Source organism: Biomphalaria glabrata, chromosome 1 (assembly GCF_947242115.1).
Source record: "Biomphalaria glabrata chromosome 1, xgBioGlab47.1, whole genome shotgun sequence".
Classification (NCBI taxonomy): domain Eukaryota; kingdom Metazoa; phylum Mollusca; class Gastropoda; family Planorbidae; genus Biomphalaria; species Biomphalaria glabrata.
Window position 1 is genome coordinate 70780322 of NC_074711.1, and position 20371 is coordinate 70800692.

A 20371-nucleotide genomic window follows, 5' to 3' on the forward strand; every position below is an offset into this window, starting at 1 on the left:
AATATATAAATATATATATATATATCATGTGTGTAGTCAGGATTTTTTTTCCGGGGGAGGGTTGGGGGGGGGGAAACAACAAGATATAGGCTATTTCAATAGGTTATTGAAATTATTTTTTTAATCAATAAAAACAATAGATCCTTATGAGACTGGATCATTTCGTTAATTGACTGCAAATGTCAATTGGTTATTGGTGAGTAAATCTTTCCCTCCCTTTCAGACCTTGCGATCTATGGGGCGGATGACGTTAAGGTCATCTGTTTCTATGGCCAACAGTTAAAGAACATGATGTCATGTGGCCAGCACAACGACCAACAGCCTTTACTCTTCCCAAATAATCCCGAAATTCAAAATCCCAGTCTTCACCGAGATTCAAACCTAGGACCCCATGTTCGGAAGCCGAGCACTTAACTACTTAGCCACCGCACCCCTCAGTACTTGTTGAGACAGTCACTTCTTCTTTCCTTGCTCTGTCTTCTGTTTCTATTTGGTCTAATTCTTCAACGTAAATAATTATGACAGAATAAAAACACACTCAGACAGTATCACACACAGTATCACAGACAGTATCCCACACACACAGACAGCATCCCACACGGCATCAGTTCATTGAGCTATCATCAGAAACTCAGACGAGTGAAACCAGGCAGATGCCAGAAATCTTTTGTTTCTCTCTGACCTCAAACAATCGATGAACTTGCAAAAAATTGTGTCTTCGTTTTCGTTGGATAATTGTCTGATGTTTTATGTCTTGGATCTTTCTATTGAAACCTTTAACAAACACTAGACCCCAATGAGAATGTAATACTCCAGAAAGATGAAGCTATTCCTCTACACAGACTGGGGTTAAGAGCTTGTCTTACACAATTCCTCCGGTTTTGTTTCTTTTTTGTGGATTCTTTCCTAATATTCAAACTTGATGACAATGCCTCCGTAGCGTTGTTGTCTCTGAAAACTTTTATTTGATTTTCTCCCTCCTTCAATCGAATTCAATGTTACCCACATTTTCAGCGGCCCTCTCCTTCCATCGAATTCAATGTTACCCACATTTTCAGCGGCCCCCTCCTTCAATCGAATTCAATGTTACCCACATTTTCAGCGGCCCCCTCCTTCAATCGAATTCAATGTTATCTACATTTTAGCTGCCTCTGAAATCAGAAAAGCCACTATTACTTTTGTGCAAAAATTTCCCTTTCTTTCTATTTTGTCCGTCCAACTGTCATATTTAGATATCAAAAACTTAAAAAAACAACTATTGAGTTCATGATATTTTGTAGCGAGGGATCCTTCGTACTCCTGCAATATATCGACACCATGAAGAAAAGGTCGCTACAACAGAGGTACCAAAACGACTGCACCAGATATGGTGTAAGAATTGATCGTTATAAGATATTTTATCACCTACTTCTTTTTACATATATCATTTTCTACATTATAAATTAATATTTTCCATAGGTCAATTTAGTAGTACATGTAAATGAGAGACTTAAAATCTACAAAATGATTGTTTTTTTTTCTGGTTGATTCAGGCAACCCGTTCTATGCACTAATGGTACTAGGAAAGAAATGGCACTTACATGAATTTTTCTTAGCATACATAATAAGAAATATGCCTTTATTAGTGTCATACCCAGTTAGCAGATGATAATGTGAAAGAAAACACGCGAATCGAACTCGAGATTTACTAATACATATCAACATCAAAGCACACTGCGAAAGTCTACACAAATTAGAAAAATGTCTTAACTAAATTAAGAACGTATAGAATTTTAAAAAGCATCCGTTCACGGCACGCTATTAATCAAGGGCCATCTGTAGCCGTTATTCAACTGAATAACATCAATAGGTGCAAGCGTGAGAGTGTGTGTGTAAATGTGAAAGAGAGACAGAAAGAGAGAAGGAGGGAGAAGAGAAAAAGACAGAAAGAGAGAGGGAAGGAAAAGGGAAAAAGAGGCAGAAAGAGGGAGGGAGTGAAAAAGAGACAGAAGGAGGGAAAGAAAAAGAGACAGAAAGAGAGAGGGAGTGAGAAGGGAAAAAGAGGCAGAAAGAGGGAGGGAGAAGTGAAAAAGAAGCAGAAAGAGGGAGGGAGAAGTGAAAAAGAAGCAGAAAAGAGGGAGGGAGAAGTGAAAAAGAAGCAGAAAGAAAGAGGGAGGGAGAAGTGAAAAAGAAGCAGAAAGAAAGAGGGAGGGAGAAGTGAAAAAGAAGCAGAAAGAGGGAGGGAGGGAGAAGTGAAAAAAGAAGCAGAAAGAAAGAGGGAGGGAGAAGTGAAAAAGAAGCAGAAAGAAAGAGGGAGGGAGTGAAAAAGAGACAGAAAGAGAGAGGGAGTGAGAAGGGAAAAAGAGGCAGAAAGAGGGAGGGAGAAGTGAAAAAGAAGCAGAAAGAAAGAGGGAGGGAGAAGTGAAAAAGAAGTAGAAAGAAAGAGGGAGGGAGAAGTGAAAAAGAAGCAGAAAGAGGGAGGGAGGGAGAAGTGAAAAAAGAAGAAGAAAGAGAGAGGGAGGGAGAAGTGAAAAAGAAGCAGAAAGAAAGAGGAAGGGAGAAGTGAAAAAGAAGCAGAAAGAAAGAGGGAGGGAGAAGGGAAAAAAGAAGCAGAAAGAGGGAGGGAGGAATAAGTGAAAAAGAAGCAGAAAGAGGGAGGGAGGGAGAAGTGAAAAAGAAGCAGAAAGGGGGAGGGAGGGTGAAGTGAAAAAGAAGCAGAAAGAGGGAGGGAGGGAGAAGTGAAAAAGAAGCAGAAAGACAAAGAGAAACAAACATTCTCACAAGAGACTTCAATGCTCAAGGTGACATGTTGAACCTTTAATCTGAGTGATTTGTTGTCAGGAATTAGATCTATCCAACTAACCATTTGACCAGAAAGTTCCCTAGAATCATGGGCGTAGCCAGGGGGGGGGGGTTGACCCCCCCCCCCCCCGAAATGAAATCCCCCCCTTGGGGGGGGGGGATCGGAATTTAGTGAATGATTTTTTGCTTTGATTTTGTTTATTTTAGGTGAGATTTTAATACTAAACCATCAATTGCCCCAGCACAACCAATGGGGTTTTGAGTTTAAAACCCCTTACCAGGGGGTTTTGAGTTTAAAACCCCCTACCAGGGTTTTGAGTTTTAAACCCCCTACTTGGGGTTTTTGCAGTTACCCCCCCCCCTCTTTTATAAAACAAAACAAAAATGCAAACGAAAATCCCCAAATTCCAAGAGCACAGTTAAGGGAGATTTTGATTTTAAAGCCCCCTCCAAAATTTACGAAAAACCCCCTCTTCAATATAAAAAAAAGTTAATTACGCACTCAAAATGTTATGAGCGTAGCTAAATGGGTTTTGACTTAGTTTTTAGTTTAAACCCCACTTCAGCGGGGTTTGAAGGTAAAAAATACCTCTTTAATAATAAAAACAAAGCAAATTATACACTAAAAATACCTCTTCAATATAAAAATAAAAAGCAAATTACACACTAAAATTATTTGAGCGTAGCCAATCCAATCGGGGGTTTTGAGTTTAAACCCCTCTTCTACAGATGGCGTTTGTTTAAAGTTTAAAACCCCTCCAGATGGTTTTGAGTTTAAGATCCCCATACAGAGCATTTTGAGGTGGAAAATCCCCAACAGATGATTTTGACGATAAAACTTCTCTTTTCGATATAAAATCTAAAGCAAACTACAGTCACTTAATTCCAAGAGCGTATTCAAGAGTGGTTACACATTTTACCAGTGGCAGGGCTCCCTTAATAAACTGTAGTGAATAGTCATCTGCCGAAATTGAAAAACACTAAATGTGGCTCAACAAAGATGGCTAAGAAAGATTTTAGTAGTCAGTTAAAGAGATCGGGTTTAAATCAAGGAAATCCTATGCCGAACTGGGAGTCGACCCTTTAGTAAGATTGTGAGAGAGCGACGCATGAGGTTTGCGGGACATGTTCTCCGACAAAATGAATTACGCATAAGAAGAGTTGCAATGATATCCTAGTACAACTTGACGCCACTCATTCATTGAGGTCCTCATGGCAGGTGGGAAGAGGCTTCAGACATTACCAGTGACAGGTTTTTATGGAAACAGCTTGACGTCAAATGATCCGAACGGCGCGGTAGGGTCTAAGTCAGTAAGAATAGCACATTAGGTTTTTTAAATAAAACTTTTTAATAGCAGGAAAATGCACTGTAGATACCTCAGAATATGCATTTTGTTGGCTTTCAATACCAGAAATAGTGCTTGGCGGCGGGGCTTCGCCCCGCGCTAGCGCTCCCCAGACCCCATTGCTAGTAATGGCAGGGAATCTACAATTTTATAGAAACAGTTTGACGGCAAATGCGCCAAACGGCGCGGGAGGGTCTAAGTCAGTAAGAATAGCACATTAGGTTTTTGAAATAAAACTTTTTAATAGCAGGAAAATGCACTGTAGATACCTCAGAATATGCATTTTGTTGGCTTTCAATATCAGAAATAGTGCTTGCTGACTAGATTCAAGTTAAACAGAGCCCTCACAACTATCTCCGTTTTCAAAATTATGGAAAATGGAAATAAACAAAGAAAAGTCAGTTTATTCAATCTTTAGCCACAGCAACAAAATAGCAAAAAGAAACTAGATCCTAAAAAGAGACTCACAGCCAATAAATAAAGGGAAAGAGTACCCCGCGACCGTGGTTCTAGGGAAGAGTGCCCCGCTACCGTGGTTCTAAGGAAGAGTATATTGTATGTACCCCTCCCACTTTTGTTGAAAAATGCTTTTCTGGTTCTATAGACAGGAAAAATTATAAAGAGTCTTGTTGGGCTTTTTAGAGTTTAACTCTTTAGCACCACAAGCTTTTGAATGAGCAGATAAAGACAGCACAAACAAATTCTTTGTTCTAGAACACACTCTACAATTTTAACATACGTTCTTAGAGTGTACATCGTATCTACTACCATGACTACAATAGTTTAGCTGGTCAGTCAAATTATTAAAAATTGTTGTATTTTTATATTTAAGGATAAAAGCGAGTGTTGTTTTGAAATGTTTCAACATTTCCCCATTGTTTCAGTACTCAAAGAAACGTAAAATTTCGCAAGTACATATGAATGTTTGAGGCCCACTAAACGTCGAATCAATGTCAACTGATCATACATTACAGGAGACGTGTTAAAACATGGAGTTCAAATATTCCACCGCGCTACAATAACTAGTCCAGCATGTTGCCAACTTCAAATGTCAACATTCTCTTGCTCAATACTTTTGTTCTTTTTATTTTTAAATACAAGTTGACTCGCTTACTTCACCGTGGAACTGCTTGAGGACCCTACAGGCGAAATAAATCAAACAACCGAGTTCTTTTGAACTAGCAACCATCTTGTTCTTTCGGCTAGAAAACATTAAAATGTGTATCCGCGTGAGAAAATCTATTTGATATCTATTATCTCAAGCTAGTTTTTTTTCCCCTTTTTTTTTGAAAAATAGCACAATTCTACTTTCTCAGAGAAACGTGACGCAACAAAAATATTGGGATAAAGAGCTTGGAAATAGAATATGATTTATGTTCAAGTTTCTTTTAACAACTTGTTGCCTAACCTTTGTGGTTTTTATGCTTACATTATATTGATATTGCTTGCATTTACAATTAATCTTTGACATTTCATTGAAAGATGTCATTGTGGGCGATTTTGTCGTACGATTGTATGTTTCTTTTTTTTTTTTTGGTTTCAGTACCTGCTGCTTGATCTCGATGTGACTTTCATGATTTTCAGATGTAAGTGAAAACATAATTTTACCTAACTAACTCATCCGGCATGACCAGCCGATTTTCCGCAGAAAGAGATGGCTACACCGGGCCGGTCCGGGCTGACATCGATCTCCAGCGTAGCTCATCTTTGCGTCGAACAAGGTTAGTGTAACAAATGCAGCTTTAGTTTAGTGTATGTAGCAAGTGTAGCTTTAGTGTTGCAAGTGTAACTTTAGTGTAGATTTAGTTTAGTGTAGCAAGTGTAACTTTAGTTTAGTGTAGCTGTCACAACCAGTGAAAATAATATGGTGATTAAATCAAAACTTTGTTTATAATTTTTTGTTTGTTTCATTATTAGGCACGTAAACAGTCCTAAATTTAGATCTACAATTCTAACAGTCAAACAAATAGACACACTACAAAATGCCTGTATCCAATGGAAACCTTTCTTTGATACAATGTCTAAACAGTAACCACTAGTCATTTTTGGTTCACCAATTTTTATTCACTTCTCTTGACTTTAAAAAAATAATTTGCTTACGAGTAACTCCGTACGCCAACAATTCCTTTCTTCTTTTTCTCTCTCTCTCAGCTTTATTTTTTTTACTGACAATTATCAACAGACTTTCTCTATCAGTACATAAATAGACAAAATACAAATAAGATCGCAAGATGTTAAAGAATTTTAAACCTATCAAGTCATTCAAATCTAATTAATATTGTTATTCAATAAACTCTGTTATTTGTATTGCATCAGTCAATAGACACAGCGACACACTATTCCATAAAACTATTTCATTAAATAAACTCTGTTGTTTTTTCAGGAGTAAAAAGAAAAGAAGACTGGACGAGATGGATGAGAAGAGAAGAATTCGAGGTGATTTTATTTTCCAAAGTACTTTGCAGCATAAGTTGTGTTCCACTCTAGCCTATTTAACATAAGTGACAGTGAACATTTAATATTGAATCATTACCAGAATAGCATCTAGTTTCAATGTCACTATCGGTCATATTTCGAATTGTTTTAGCCAGAAAGCAAAACTATAACGTTTATACTCTTTTTTTTTTCTACTTACCAAAGAAAGTGTATCTACTAGGCCAGTTTGTGTATTTCACACACCAATTTAATTACATATACGAAACAACAACAACAACAAAAAAAAGAAACAAAAAAAACAACAATTGAATTTTCAGAAATAAAAGAAATTATAACCAGACATTCAAGATGGCGTGAATATTGCAGCGTAGATTTCAATCTCTAAGAAATCTTTAAATAGAAAATTAAGTGAAATGATCATTGGGAACGAATTATTGGTTTCCGGCGGTAGGCAAAAGCTCAAAGGGATATGATTTTGTAATCTTTTTATTTTGTCCCCAGGAGACTCCCACTGGTCCAAACTACTGCAAGTAAACACTGATACCAACGGCCTTAGGCACAAGAAATGCATCCGCATGTGTCGCAGCTTCAGCATGCGTGAACCCCCAAGCTGCCGACTTGGGCTCCAGGCAAACAAGACGGAGCCCCCCAAAGCCCCTGAAACGGGCATCTTCGCCTCTATCGCCTCACGGATCAGACAGTGGCTGCAGTCCAAGCGGCGCTACGAGGTATCTCCGGTCCACGAGAGCAATGAAGCCGGAGGCCGTGTTGAGAGCGGCAGCGGCGGCAGCAATGGACACAGGACGGAAACCATCAAAGAAGATTACCTCATCATCAGCAAGGTCAACAACTATCACCCAGAACTGAAACGCTCAGAGGCATCCTACTCGAGGAAATTCAGTATAGGTATCTCGAAATCCTCCTCCGCTATAGCCACCTGCGCCACAAACGGAGCATCGGTGACGCCTCTGAACGGTAAATATTTCTCCAATGACAAGGGCACACAGCATGCTTCGATGAAGCCGGTTGTAGATATAAATATAGAATTCGCCGATCACTGCCCGCCAGTGGACTCTAGGTCACATTTCGTAGCCAACCCCCTAAAACTAAATCAAAACCACACACCAAAGACAGCTATCATGACGCCTTCTACCAGAGCTCTCTCTAGGAGTCAGCAGCTGCGGCAGTCCAGAAGTAAATATATGAAACTTTTACAGAAAGCTGGCCAGCTCAGTCCGGGAAGGTAATATGATTTTCTATAAGATCTTCCCCTTCCCCGCCCCCTTATTGAGTCTCTTCAAATCTCGTTTACATCTCGTCGTCTGCAGAACTATAGTCATAGTAACGTCGAAGCCTTCTGCTTATAGTATGAAATAGGTTTTATTATATAGTTAGCATCCTTGACATTGTCTATTTTTAAATAATTATTTCAAAAGAATAATAATAATACATCTTTATTTTTCTTGAAGAAATGTGTATTATAAGTGTGCATAACTCATAACAAAACATTATAACTTGACCAAACGAAATATGCTTTCAAACCACAGTTTCACTCGAACGCTATATCTACATGTGCACTTGTGCAGTATACACCCAAAAGTTAACTTTCATTCAATAAGTTAAAAGTCAAGAAAAATAAGATAGTAAAACCAAATTGTGTCTGACTGTCTGTCTCTCTATCTACGTGTATTTCTGGTAGAAAGTGTGAACACGTTATTTCTCCCACACCCATTCTCGGATCAAGTTGAAACTTTGCACAACTGTTCATTGGCATAGGCGAGACATAAATCTTTTTTTTTAATTACCACTTAGTCAATTAACTATTGGTATTAATTATTTTATTTGATACCAACAAAGGAAATTAATCCTTCAGTATTCACAGATACGGCTAAATATGCCGGGTTTTGTCCCCTTAAATAATTTTAACCGTTATTTTACCCACACTTTTTCTTGAATCAAGTATAAACTTTAAACAATTATCTATTTACACCTAACAAAACATGAAGCAATAAAAACAATTAGCCAAATAATTATTGGTTATTATTTATTACGTTTAATATCTAAAAAGGGAACTAACTTCTACATTATTGACAGATAGCTATAAGTGTGGAGTTTTAATATTTTCTTGTTTTTCAATTATGTTGTGAATGTCCAATATAGAGTGGTATTGAAAGCCCTTGAGACTTAACCAAAGAAAACGTTTTCTTCCAATGACCAGAAATGAAAGAGTGAATCATCACTGACCTTTATGTCCTATGATCTGTTGATTGCGAGGTCACGATCAACACCCGATTCTCCCGCTTGGCGAGGCCTGAGACCGATCCCGAGGGATTCCTTCATAATCCTCCAACTCAGTACCGCTACATAACAGTGAGAGCGCCGCAATCAGAGCGCGCGGCCCCGTGACGATCGGTATAGCTGATAGGACACATTGACGAGCTTTTCTTTAATCCTTTTCCCTTGCTATGTAATCTGTAATGTTCCCATAAGGGCGCCACATTAAGACTGAGACCCTCGTTTACAAATACCAGATGTTTTACTGTTGACAAACTGTCAAATGATTTCAAACATCGAATAGAATAATGACATTATATAAGTCTGAATAAAAACACTCCTTTACACGTGTCAGTGCTTTTATCACAAACACTATTCCATGAAGTTTTTAATTGTGTGGAACTCTGTTTATTAAAGCTAGTGTGGATAACTTTGTATTTTAGTTTATTGGTGCTTCACAATGACAAAACAAAGAGGAGGAACGCGTATTCTACATGGTGTCTTTATTGGAGAGTTTGACCACCAACTAAACAAGGTCAAGGACGCTAAACGTTTATGTTGCCAAGTAAACAGATGAAAGAAAGAAGCGACAGTTTGAACACTATCTCAATACGCTGCGGTTGATCTTCGTATCAAAACTCTTTTATTACCCAAAGTTACCTATTTATTTTTAAATGTTTTAAGATGAAGTCACAGAGTTAAAGTCTAAATGTTTCCTTCTATAAGTTTTAAGATGAAGTCACAGAGTTAAAGTCTAAATGTTTCCTTCTATAAGTTTTAAGATGAAGTCACAGAGTTAAAGTCTAAATGTTTCCTTCTATAAGTTTTAAGATGAAGTCACAGAGTTAAAGTCTAAATGTTTCCTTCTATAAGTTTTAAGATGAAGTCACAGAGTTAAAGTCTAAATGTTTCCTTCTATAAGTTTTAAGATGAAGTCACAGAGTTAAAGTCTAAATGTTTCCTTCTATAAGTCTTAAGATGAAGTCACAGAGTTAAATTATTTTTGTGCTTCAAGCGGAAGGGCTTAGAAATGTTTAATCTGCAATGTTAAAAAATTGCACAAATATTTTCATATACCTTTTAAAAAACATAATTTATCAACTCGCCCTGTATTTTGTACACCGGATATACCCAAAACTTTGCTATTTACAGTTTTTCCTCAATGTATGAAAATCTCCAGCCACAAAAAAAATATTTAAAAATATCAATTTTATTTAGAAATGTGAAACAAAATGGAATAACGTCGCCTTCGTTTGTAATAGTATCATTTAAGTAGCAATTTATTCAAAATAAAAATCTAAATTTTACTTATACAAAAACACTTATCCCTATTATTTTTTACCAAAAATAATTTTTTTTTAAATATGGTGGAAAATGCAAATGATCCTCTTGCAAACAAAAAAAAAAAGAAATAACTGCAGAGTTTTAGATAATTCAAATCCTTAATACAATTCAAATTGAACTATGTAAACCTACGAATATACAATTCAAATTGAACTATTTAAACCTACGAATATACAATTCAACTAATTCCTGTACGGTCCATTTGAAAAAGGGAAGCGATGACAAAGTGGACAAAGACACAACACTTCACGGACACACGCCCTCAAGGGTCTTTGAGAGCCTTCACTTGGGAGACGGAAACACATGATAGAACATCGTGACGTCGCACTGTGAAAGCTGGTGCACAATCGCAAAGGACAAGAGAACAGCGCTGGCAGAAAAAAAAGTGCCAGAGAAAAAAATCAAGGCAACAGACACAAGCTCCAGCTGGACTAACATGGCCAGTGTGCAGCCGGACATTCCGGGCTCACATAGGACCTACAAGTCACACGAAAGGCACAAAATCGCAGAGCAAACCCCATAGCCCCCCCCCCTCTGGATGACGATAGTGGTCATCATCGAACCACGATGGACGAACTAAATATATTGTTTTGAAATAATTCTGTACTTTTACTGCGCAAAAAGAAATAATTAAAATGCTGACTTAAAAACCAAGTGCTTTTGCTAATATTAATTGTGTGATCACTATCACTAACTAAAAAAATGACATTAACTTTTGACAGGAGTCCCCTGACTGGCACCATCAGTGCCCCGGCAAAACATGGTCTGGGAGAGAAAGGGTCATCGCCTATAGTCAAAAGAAGACAGATTAAAACCTGGCCCCTACCTTGTAGGAAACAGCTCCGACCAGGTTAGTGTGCACTTTACTCTACTTGTATATGCTCCAGTGGTCGGTTTCGGTTCTCTTTCAACGCCTGTCCTCGGCTGTAGATTTCCTTTTGGTCTGGAGTGTGCATCCCGCTGCCTTAGTAATAAATCGCCATCTGTCTCGTTCGGAACCTGCCTGCTCCCAGTTGCTGGATGTGGCAAAATATGTAGATCACAGCTGGGACTGCGTAGCCACATGAAATACTGCACTCCAACTCGAAGATAAGCCTTAGTATTTCATGCTTTAGTCAAATAATTGAACACAGCATTAGTCTGTTTTTATTTCACATGCAGTGGCGTAGCTAGCAGTGTGCGGGTGGTGCGGGCCGCACAGGGCATCAAGTGATGAGGGGCATCAAGCCAAGGAAGAAACACTTACAAATGTATTTATTTCGCTGCTGTTTTTCTCCTATATGCTTCCTTACTATACATTTAAGCTGCAGATTATCTTGAATCAATTTAATTACATTTGTTTAAAGCTCTGAAGCCAACGCACTTTTACACTTTCTTCAGGGTCACATGGTACATGCATTGTTCAATGCTCTGCATTTTAATGAGGGACAAAGTTGTGTTGGTACATTTTTTTTTATTAAATTCTTCAGTATACAAGTTTCATCTAAATCTAGTTTTTATTAATATGCCTCTTAACTCTAGTTAACTTTTGTAGCCTATTTTCATTTCATTGTGATTCTTTTTAGTTTTAGTCATTCTAGAAAGAATTCACTACTTCTTATCAATTTTAATATCCATATTTTTACATTTTGACTTTTATTTTCGGTGAATTTTTTGTTTTATCTCGAGATCATTGTAATGTTGAAATGTAAACACAAACTCAGCAATAGGACAGGCAAGAAAGCTTTGGAAAGTCTCCTTCTTCCAGCTAATGCCAAAGTTTTGAGAAAGTGAATGTATTACTAAACAACATTTTTTTTGCTACCTCTGCTTACTCTTCTCAACAAGGTAAAGTACTACATCTACATTTAAATCCAATGACAGATTCAATGAGTAATGGAGGTTATCTATAAAATGGAAAACTATAAATGAGACCAAAGAGCTCACATTCAGCAATCGCTAGGAGGGAACTTTTAGTTGTCTGCGAGTAGGGAACTGTATTGACATCAAGGCGCCAAGGCGCAAGATTTAATTAAAGAATATGGAAAGAGTACAGAGATTATCTAAAGAGAATCTTGGACATCATTCGTTTTCTCTCAAAGCAAATTCTGGTACTCCGTGGACATAGCTAAGTTAAAGAAGTAGTGGAGGGTCAAAAATGAAAGCAATTTCTTGGATTTGGTGAAACCATTATCCAAGAACAAACCAATCATGTCATAACATGTGCTTCAAACCAAGCTTAGTTCCACGCCGAAAGCGTAAATGTCCACACAAATACAAAACGAGTTTATTGTAATTTTGGACGATTACGAAATCAAATCCTACAGCAAGTGAAACAATTTTTTTAAATTTCATTTTTTGAACAGTAGCCTACACGTGACATGTCAAGGCTGGATTAAACTTCCAAAATTAGTGCAATATTGGCTGCATGAAAAAAATACAACAGACAATAGCACGTAGATTCTGTAGAAACACACATATAAGAGCTACGGGTGGATTTTTTTTTTCATTGGACCAAATTCTTCTAGAAATTATTATCAATCTTGATGGTATTCATAGAACTTTGACAAAAACAAATTTCCTATGAATAGAAAGAGACATCAACGTTGTCGCAGTTTGTTCAGAAGCCTCCAACTAACGAAACAAGGGTTGTTGAGATCTAGAGTTTTATAACATGTTAATGTAGGAGTTAGTATGACAGAACTTACATAACTTAGCAATACAAATGTAAAAAAATTTTTTTACAAAAAATCTAAAACCATTTGCATAAATGAGTTAAAAATATGTTAAATAATAATCTCCCTCACTAACGAGCCTCCCATGTTCGTTATTATGAATAGTGAATAGTTGTAAAAGTGGTGTATTTTTATAAAAAAAAAATATTTGCATAAGTGATTTAAAAAATTAGATTTTTTCGCTTTCAAAAAAAGAAAAAGTAGCCGTTGCATTAGAACTTTGAATGGTTTAAAATATTATGATGTCGGATTTTCACTATCTTTTCTTGTCTAAAGGGGACGGACATACTGACGGACGTACAGACTTTCAACACAAATTAATAGCGTCTTTTCCCTTTTTGGGGGCCGCTAAAAAAATGTTGATAAAATTATTGATAAATTGCTAGTAAGAATGTACTAAGATTTATTTGTAGTTTCTTTTTTTTAAATAGATTTTTTTCCAAATTAACAATACTTTAACATTAAATGCACAAACCTTTTGGAGAAAAAAAGGACTTTTTGTTTGGGGGGGGGGCATCATGAGGACTTGCCGCACCAGGCATCAAATACCCTAGCTACGCCACTGTTCACGTGTCTTTGAATTAGTCAAATAATTAAAATCAGTTATAGTCTGTTTTTATTTCAAGTCTCTGTATTGTAATACACTATTAGTGAAATTATAAAACTCAGTATTTGTCTGTGTTTTTAAGGCTAATCCCTCCTTTTCAAACTCAGTATTTGTCTGTGTTTTTAATGCTAATCCCTCCTTTTCAAACTCAGTATTTGTCTGTGTTTTTAATGCTAATCCCTCCTTTTCAAACTCAGTATTTGTCTGTGTTTTTAAGGCTAATCCCTCCTGTCCAAACCACTCTTGTGTTCATAGAGGTAACTGGTGAACTATTCTGAACAGAGAATATTTGACATACGAGGGTCGGTCTGAACAACGTGGCGTTTTATTTTTTTCTTTAAGTTAATTCGTTTTTATTTCTTGACTCAATCTTCTTTCTGATCTATGAAGTTCTCCTTGCGACGCTCCCATCTCTCCAAGCGATCTTTATATATATCAATTCAAAGTTGCAGTAGGAGGTTAGAGATAATTTTCATCTAATGATGATACCATCACCTTTATTAAACAACATTTCTTTCTATGAAGAAACGCAAAGAACGAATGCTAATATATTTATATTCTATACAGACAGACAGACAGATAATAGTATAGTATGATAGTAGGCTAATAGGAAATGAGATTGTGACCATCATTGACCACGACGAAGAAGCTTATTATTATAATGCTAGAAACAAACTAATATTCATTTTCTGGCACTGCCAGGGTCGAGCTTCGTCAGAAGTAAAAACAATTCATTGTAGTCTCTTTAATAGAATTCACTGAGAAATTTTCTGTAATATGGCTGGTCTGCAGCAGTACCGCCCTTTTACAAGTAACAAGGATCTTCTCAGGAATTCTTCGGGCTTCGAATGTTTCGAATGGTCAGTTGTCACTATCCTCTCGGTTGATACAACAACAAAGTCTATTGTTATTTTAGATAGCTTCTATAGTTGCTTACTCTCTAAACTTAGGCTTTTGTACTTTATGTTTTCTCTTTCAGTTTGTCTGATATTATGGGATAGTCACATAATGGTATTACGATGTTGATGACCATTGCAGAATTTTTCTTTTTTTTTTTGTCAATAAAGACTTAATCTGGTCGGTCAAAATACACCGTCTAGTCAGTCAGAATAGGTCTCTACAAAAGTACAGTTGATAGTGGGTTGATTCGAGAACCTCTTGTGGCGAGTATTCTTTTTTTTTTTTGTTAGGGAGCGAATATTCTAATTAGGTCATGTGTCAATGTCAGGTGCTGGTATATTACTTTTGCAGCTTGATTATGGCGTCCTAGATATGCAGGGTCATTATGTCTTCTATTCAATGACCCACGTTTCCCCACTGTCGGCATTTGTCAATAACATTTAGTTTTAGGGTGTGCCTTTCAAAATTTATAGTCCTTATAACTCGGTCCTGTATAGCCTTGACAAATCCTTCTGTTTCAGGGTAAAGGTTTCCAGGTTTAAGCCATGCTAAGGAAGCAGCCTTGTCAATCTTGTCACCAGGGCCGGCCTTAGATAATTGGAGGCGAAGTGAATTTGGTGGCTCCAAAATGAAATAGAAAAATATAAAAAAAAAAAAACAGCAATAATACTAAAATTACGCAATGATTTAAAAACCTAGTGCACTCCAACAATAACATTGAAGACAAGTTTCGCTATTTATTCTCTAAAATTGTTTAGAACCCTGTGCGAGGCCCCCACCAAACGGAGGCCCTAGCCGGCTGCCTAGTTTGCTAATGCTTAAGGCGGGCCTGTTGTCACCTTGTATTAAAGCCGGGAACTTTACGTAAAGTACCTTCCCCTTGACGACTCTCGTGCCCTGCGTCATTCAAACAGCAACATCAACAATTTTCAAACTTTATTTGGCTCGCCTCAGAGTCGTGTATGCTAAGAAAGGAGATTATTTCATTAGTATTATTATTTCATTATTATTATTGTTGAACTTTTTTTGTCATATTGGTAGCTTCTAGGTATTATTCTTTGTGTGTGTGTGAATGCCTGTGTGTGTTTCATGCAATATATTTAGTCCACTAAATATTTATCAACCAAGGCTGAAATAATGCATACCTGTTGTGTTCAATAGTGACCAAAGATATTTGAACAATGCAAGATCTTTAAACAAAGACTGTCTCGAGTATAGTGAAGTTATGTCAGTCTCGCATTCGAAACCCGGTTAAGGCTGGGCTTTTAATTTCGGGATTTTCATGACACCATTGGGTCCATCCAACTCTAATGGGTACCTGACATTAGTCTATTTAAAGAATGTAAAGGAGGTTGGTCGTTGTGCTGGCAAAATGACACTCTTGATCGTTAACCGTTGGCCAAAGAAACAGAAGACCTTTACATCACCTGTCCCATTAAAAAGGTCTAAAAGACGGCACTTAACTTATTAGCTTTAGTCAAGACATCATATATATCTCTGTTACTATACAATAGTAAAGCTAGTGTCGGGCATAAGCCGCCACATTTTTCCACCTCGCCACGGACTTGCTTGATACAGATACAAATAAAACTATTCAAGTCCATGTTGATGCTGAACTTGTGTCTCTACAGTTTCGTTTTCAGTTGGAAAGATGTTCGTTTGTTTTCAAGTGAAAAACAAATATCAATTGATCATCTGAAATGGCTCTCCTAACTTGTATTACATTTGGTTTTCTTGCCAAAAGTTCTAGAAGTTTCATTATTGATAATAGGCTATTCACTTTGTTTTAAGTGAAGAACAACACCAAATGATGCGAAGAAATGTATTACCGGTATTTTAGAGTACTTTAGACAATCAATACAAGGCCATGGCTTGAATATTCCTTGTCAATGGGCAGATCTCTTTGTGATATCGTTTTAATTAATTGTTTATCTAAGCCTATTTGTGTACCAGGAATCCAAACGGAGTATTTGTCAAGCTTTGAATTGTTGAATCGTTTGTATTGTTGCTGTTTTTATTGACAAATGAGATCTTAAAACTTGTTGTTTTTATTGACAAATGAGATCTTAAAACTTGTTGTTGTTTTTATTGACAAATGAGATCTTAAAACGTGTTGTTTTTATTGACAAATGAGATCTTAAAACGTGTTGTTGTTTTTATTGACAAATGAGATCTTAAAACGTGTTGTTGTTTTTATTGACAAATGAGATCTTAAAACTTGTTGTTATTTTATTGACATATGAGATCTTAAAACTTGTTATTTTATTGACAAATGAGATCTTAAAACTTGTTGTTTTTATTGACAAATGAGATCTTAAAACTTGTTGTTTTTATTGACAAATGAGATCTTAAAACTTGTTGTTGTTTTTATTGACAAATGAGATCTTAAAACTTGTTGTTTTTATTGACAAATGAGATCTTAAAACTTGTTATTTTATTGACAAATGAGATCTTAAAACTTGTTATTTTTTAAATTCTTTTATTTAAATTGTGTGTGCACTTTGTGCCATTTATTATTAAATTTTGATCGGAAGCTAGAAAAAGTGGTCAGCAGGTCTTTCTGTTAGAGCATTTCAGACACGGAGGAAAATCTATAAATAGCAAGCTATTTGGTGTATCCGGTGTAAGAAACACAGACAAAGTGAAAAGAGATGCAGTTTAATAAGCCATAAATTAATTTTCTAAGCTCCAGCGTTTATTTAATTAATTTTTTTTAGTTGGTAACAGTGATCTTTCGATATGGCGTCCTTGACATTGCTTGTTATGTCTATTACAAAATGTCTCCCATCTTCCTCTTTCAACTTTCTTTTAGGTTGTTCTATCGCTACAACATTACTTCTTTTTTTCTCTCTCTCACAGAATTTAATGATGAAAATAGTTAAACGGGATCTTAAAAATCAAAGTGTAAACAAATAGATTAGTGTGATTAGCTTCTAGTGTGAAAATCCCCATTATTAGACGTTTTAAAACTCCACTATTTTTGTTTGAAACAAAAGTATAAGGAAATTTTTGACAAAAAAAAAAACAACTGAATTTACTTATAAAACTTCCACACAATCGTACTTGTGACTCTGAAAAAGAAATTATGTTTGTCAGTGAGATGCGTTACGATAGAGACCTAATATTAGGCATTAATTCTTCAGTCAGGCGACGATGTGTTTGTACAGACACCGGAGAGCTGATGAAAGTCATTAGAAATATCTCCAACTATCATCGTGCCCAGAGCTACCCTACGAGTTAGGGCTCTCGGCTGTCTCTCCCACACTCCTTACGACCTGGACCGAAATGTCAAGTCGCTCCTTCATTTCCCTTCTAATGTCATACTTTTTTTTAGAGAAAAACAAAAGGAATTCGTTGCCTTGGTGACCAGTCATTTGTTTAGTTTCCTTTGTTATTTTTTCTATTCGCTGGCATATGATAGGAGAAAATTATTATTATTATTATTATTAGATGCGGGTCATGTGAAATACTGCACTCTTTCTTAATCTTGGAAATCCAAGACAATACTTCTGTATTATTATAATTATAATTATCATTTTCATTACTACTATTATTACTATTAGGATTACAATTTTAGTTTAATGTATATTTTAATACGAGTGTTTCCTTTTAATGCAATGGATTGAACAGTTTTTCTCCAGCTGTTAATAACATTTATTTTAATTTAAAAGGGTTTTAGTAATATAAATCCAAAGCTTGTGTTCTAGTTGAACCTGCTCAACAGTTACAGACGTCGCTAAGGAATAAAGTTCTGGGATGTCGTCATTACATTATCGTAGGGTTGGAAGACCTGGTGCTGGGTCCTAATTATCCTTACTTCGATACTTCTTCGTTCATTATACCTATCTATCTGCTGCTGAGCTGTAACATCCATTGCAGTCTGTGTCAACAAAGAAAGTTATACTACAAAAAGCAGGTGTTTTGAAACCAAGTAACATAAAAACAAGCAAAATAAAAAAAAGTACTTTAAAAAATTTTTTATTAAGTGAATCAATTAGTAAGGATCAGTCATGTAATTAAATTTGTAATAGATCTAGACTAACAATAATAAATCTATGTTATTAGAAATATTATTACCAATTGTTTTTGTTAAGCGCAATGTCATGCTTTTATCTTTCTCAATACGCTATGATCCTATCACTTGTCTGGACCAGTTGGAAAGGGGTGGGGGAGAAAGAACGGGCTATCTGGGTGATCGCTTTTAAATGTATTTATTTAAAAAAAAATGAACGACCTGAAATTAAACTCGAAGCCTTCTCAGGCCACTATGGTAATCACTCTGCTGGTGAAAAGCGTATAAACATGGAAGAATGTATTGTTTCTATTTCATGTTTGTGTTCACTAAGCCTCAGACGGCGACCTATAAAGGGAACTAATTCAGCTTATACCAACACTTCAGTCAAGTACAGTTTCTTTCCCTTGTTCGTGATACCAAAAAAATTAATTAATTACCATTAGTTATTAACTACTTCGTTTATTTTCTAAATTGATTCTTGTGTTGTTAAGTAAAAAGAAATAATTGTGCAAAATTTCAGCTTGATCAGAAATTGAGTGTGGGAGAAATAACGTATACAAACTTTTTGTAAAAAAAAAATCGATGGTAATGGTGGTCTCATTCTATTTATTTCTTGTGATGCTTCAATTTTGCAACGAGTCTTTCCAGTCAGCCAGCACGTTCCATTTCTTCTATTACAGTCCAGTTCATCTCTACAAAAGACGGTGCATAAAATGTCTACGAACGTCTAGTTATTAATTTAACTCTTTACTGTATACAAGGAAACATTTGAGTTAAGTGCGGAAATAACCGCTGAAGCGTATTCAAAATACAAAGAAACAGTTGATTCGAGTGCGGGAATACCCGCTGAAAGTGTGATCAAAATAGTCATAAATTTATGATGAATAGATTTTCAAAAATTATAACAATCAAACCAGAGTTTTCTCTGTGTAATGTAAAGGCTTCGTATTGTATCTTTAATGTTTCTGCCACAGGCCGTGACAAGAGCTATTAACCTCCTGACGTCAATGAAAATATAATAAGTATTACGTCATGCAAACAGGGGCTCAAGAATAACTATTGCAAACAAAACGATATAAACTTGAAGTTTCTATTTCTTTAAGCAAAGGCTCTGTAAACACTTTGAAATGTAGGCATTAGAGTAGGCAGCCTTGTAGACGAGTCCGTCAAGCACAGTCGAAGTGTTTAATTAATATTAGTAAAAGTAAAGTTCCTATCTCAGCCCTTTACAGACCTAACGAGGCGTCCACAACCACCTTTACTTTGACCCAACAGAGGCGTCCTCAAAATCACGAAATTTAAAATCCTTGGATTCAAGTGAATACCCCTCGGTTCGTAAGTCAAGTGTTTTATCACTCTGCCATTACGCCCACATATATTAGTAGTTTGGCTTAACAACTATATTTTATGGCCTTTAATAGTCGACATAATATAATCTAGTGTACTTTTTTTTTTTGCTGGATTTGTCACTTAAAGTATTCGGGATTGACATTCTTGCATTAATTCTGTGCTTTATTTAAAGTTTTATTAGAAGAAGACAATGTATCCACTAAATTTTATTCTCGCCACTCTAAAGTCATTTAATCGAAATGGATCTACAACAAAACTTAACAACTAATAAAAAGCATGAAAAATATAAAAACTACTTTTCTAAAAAAAAAAAACAATACCTCCTTTTACAACTTATAGAGCGATTATTTTGCTCTCAATAACTGATGATGTTAGATTTTTTTAAAATTACGTATCATGTAAATGTAAGCTAGCTATTCTTTTCCCCAAAGAGAAACATTAACTGTTAAATTTCTAAGAAAAATCGTTAGATCCGTTTTCGAGAATCGCGTCCACCCATCCTTTAGCAACCCTTTGCCCACCCAGAAGGTTCCACTCTGAAAGTGTGACTTGAATAGAGGTGTTGTTATAAAAGCTGACGAGATTCTGATACTAATAGAGTGAC

At 36.1% G+C, this 20371-nt stretch overlaps 1 protein-coding gene across 5 annotated transcripts in view; it reads left to right on the forward strand.

Moving 5' to 3' along the window:
- Nucleotides 1-20371, forward strand: part of LOC106079918 (kinase suppressor of Ras 2-like) — a 61529-nt gene that overhangs the window by 19066 nt on the left and 22092 nt on the right. For all 5 annotated transcript variants that reach the window (XM_056011864.1, XM_056011878.1, XM_056011887.1 and 2 more), the window contains 4 exons: nt 5671-5848; nt 6511-6563; nt 7065-7806; nt 10904-11031. In XM_056011864.1, the coding sequence (XP_055867839.1) occupies nt 5754-5848; nt 6511-6563; nt 7065-7806; nt 10904-11031 (1018 nt within the window). In that variant the 5' untranslated portion in view covers nt 5671-5753. The remainder of the gene's footprint in view (nt 1-5670; nt 5849-6510; nt 6564-7064; nt 7807-10903; nt 11032-20371) is intronic.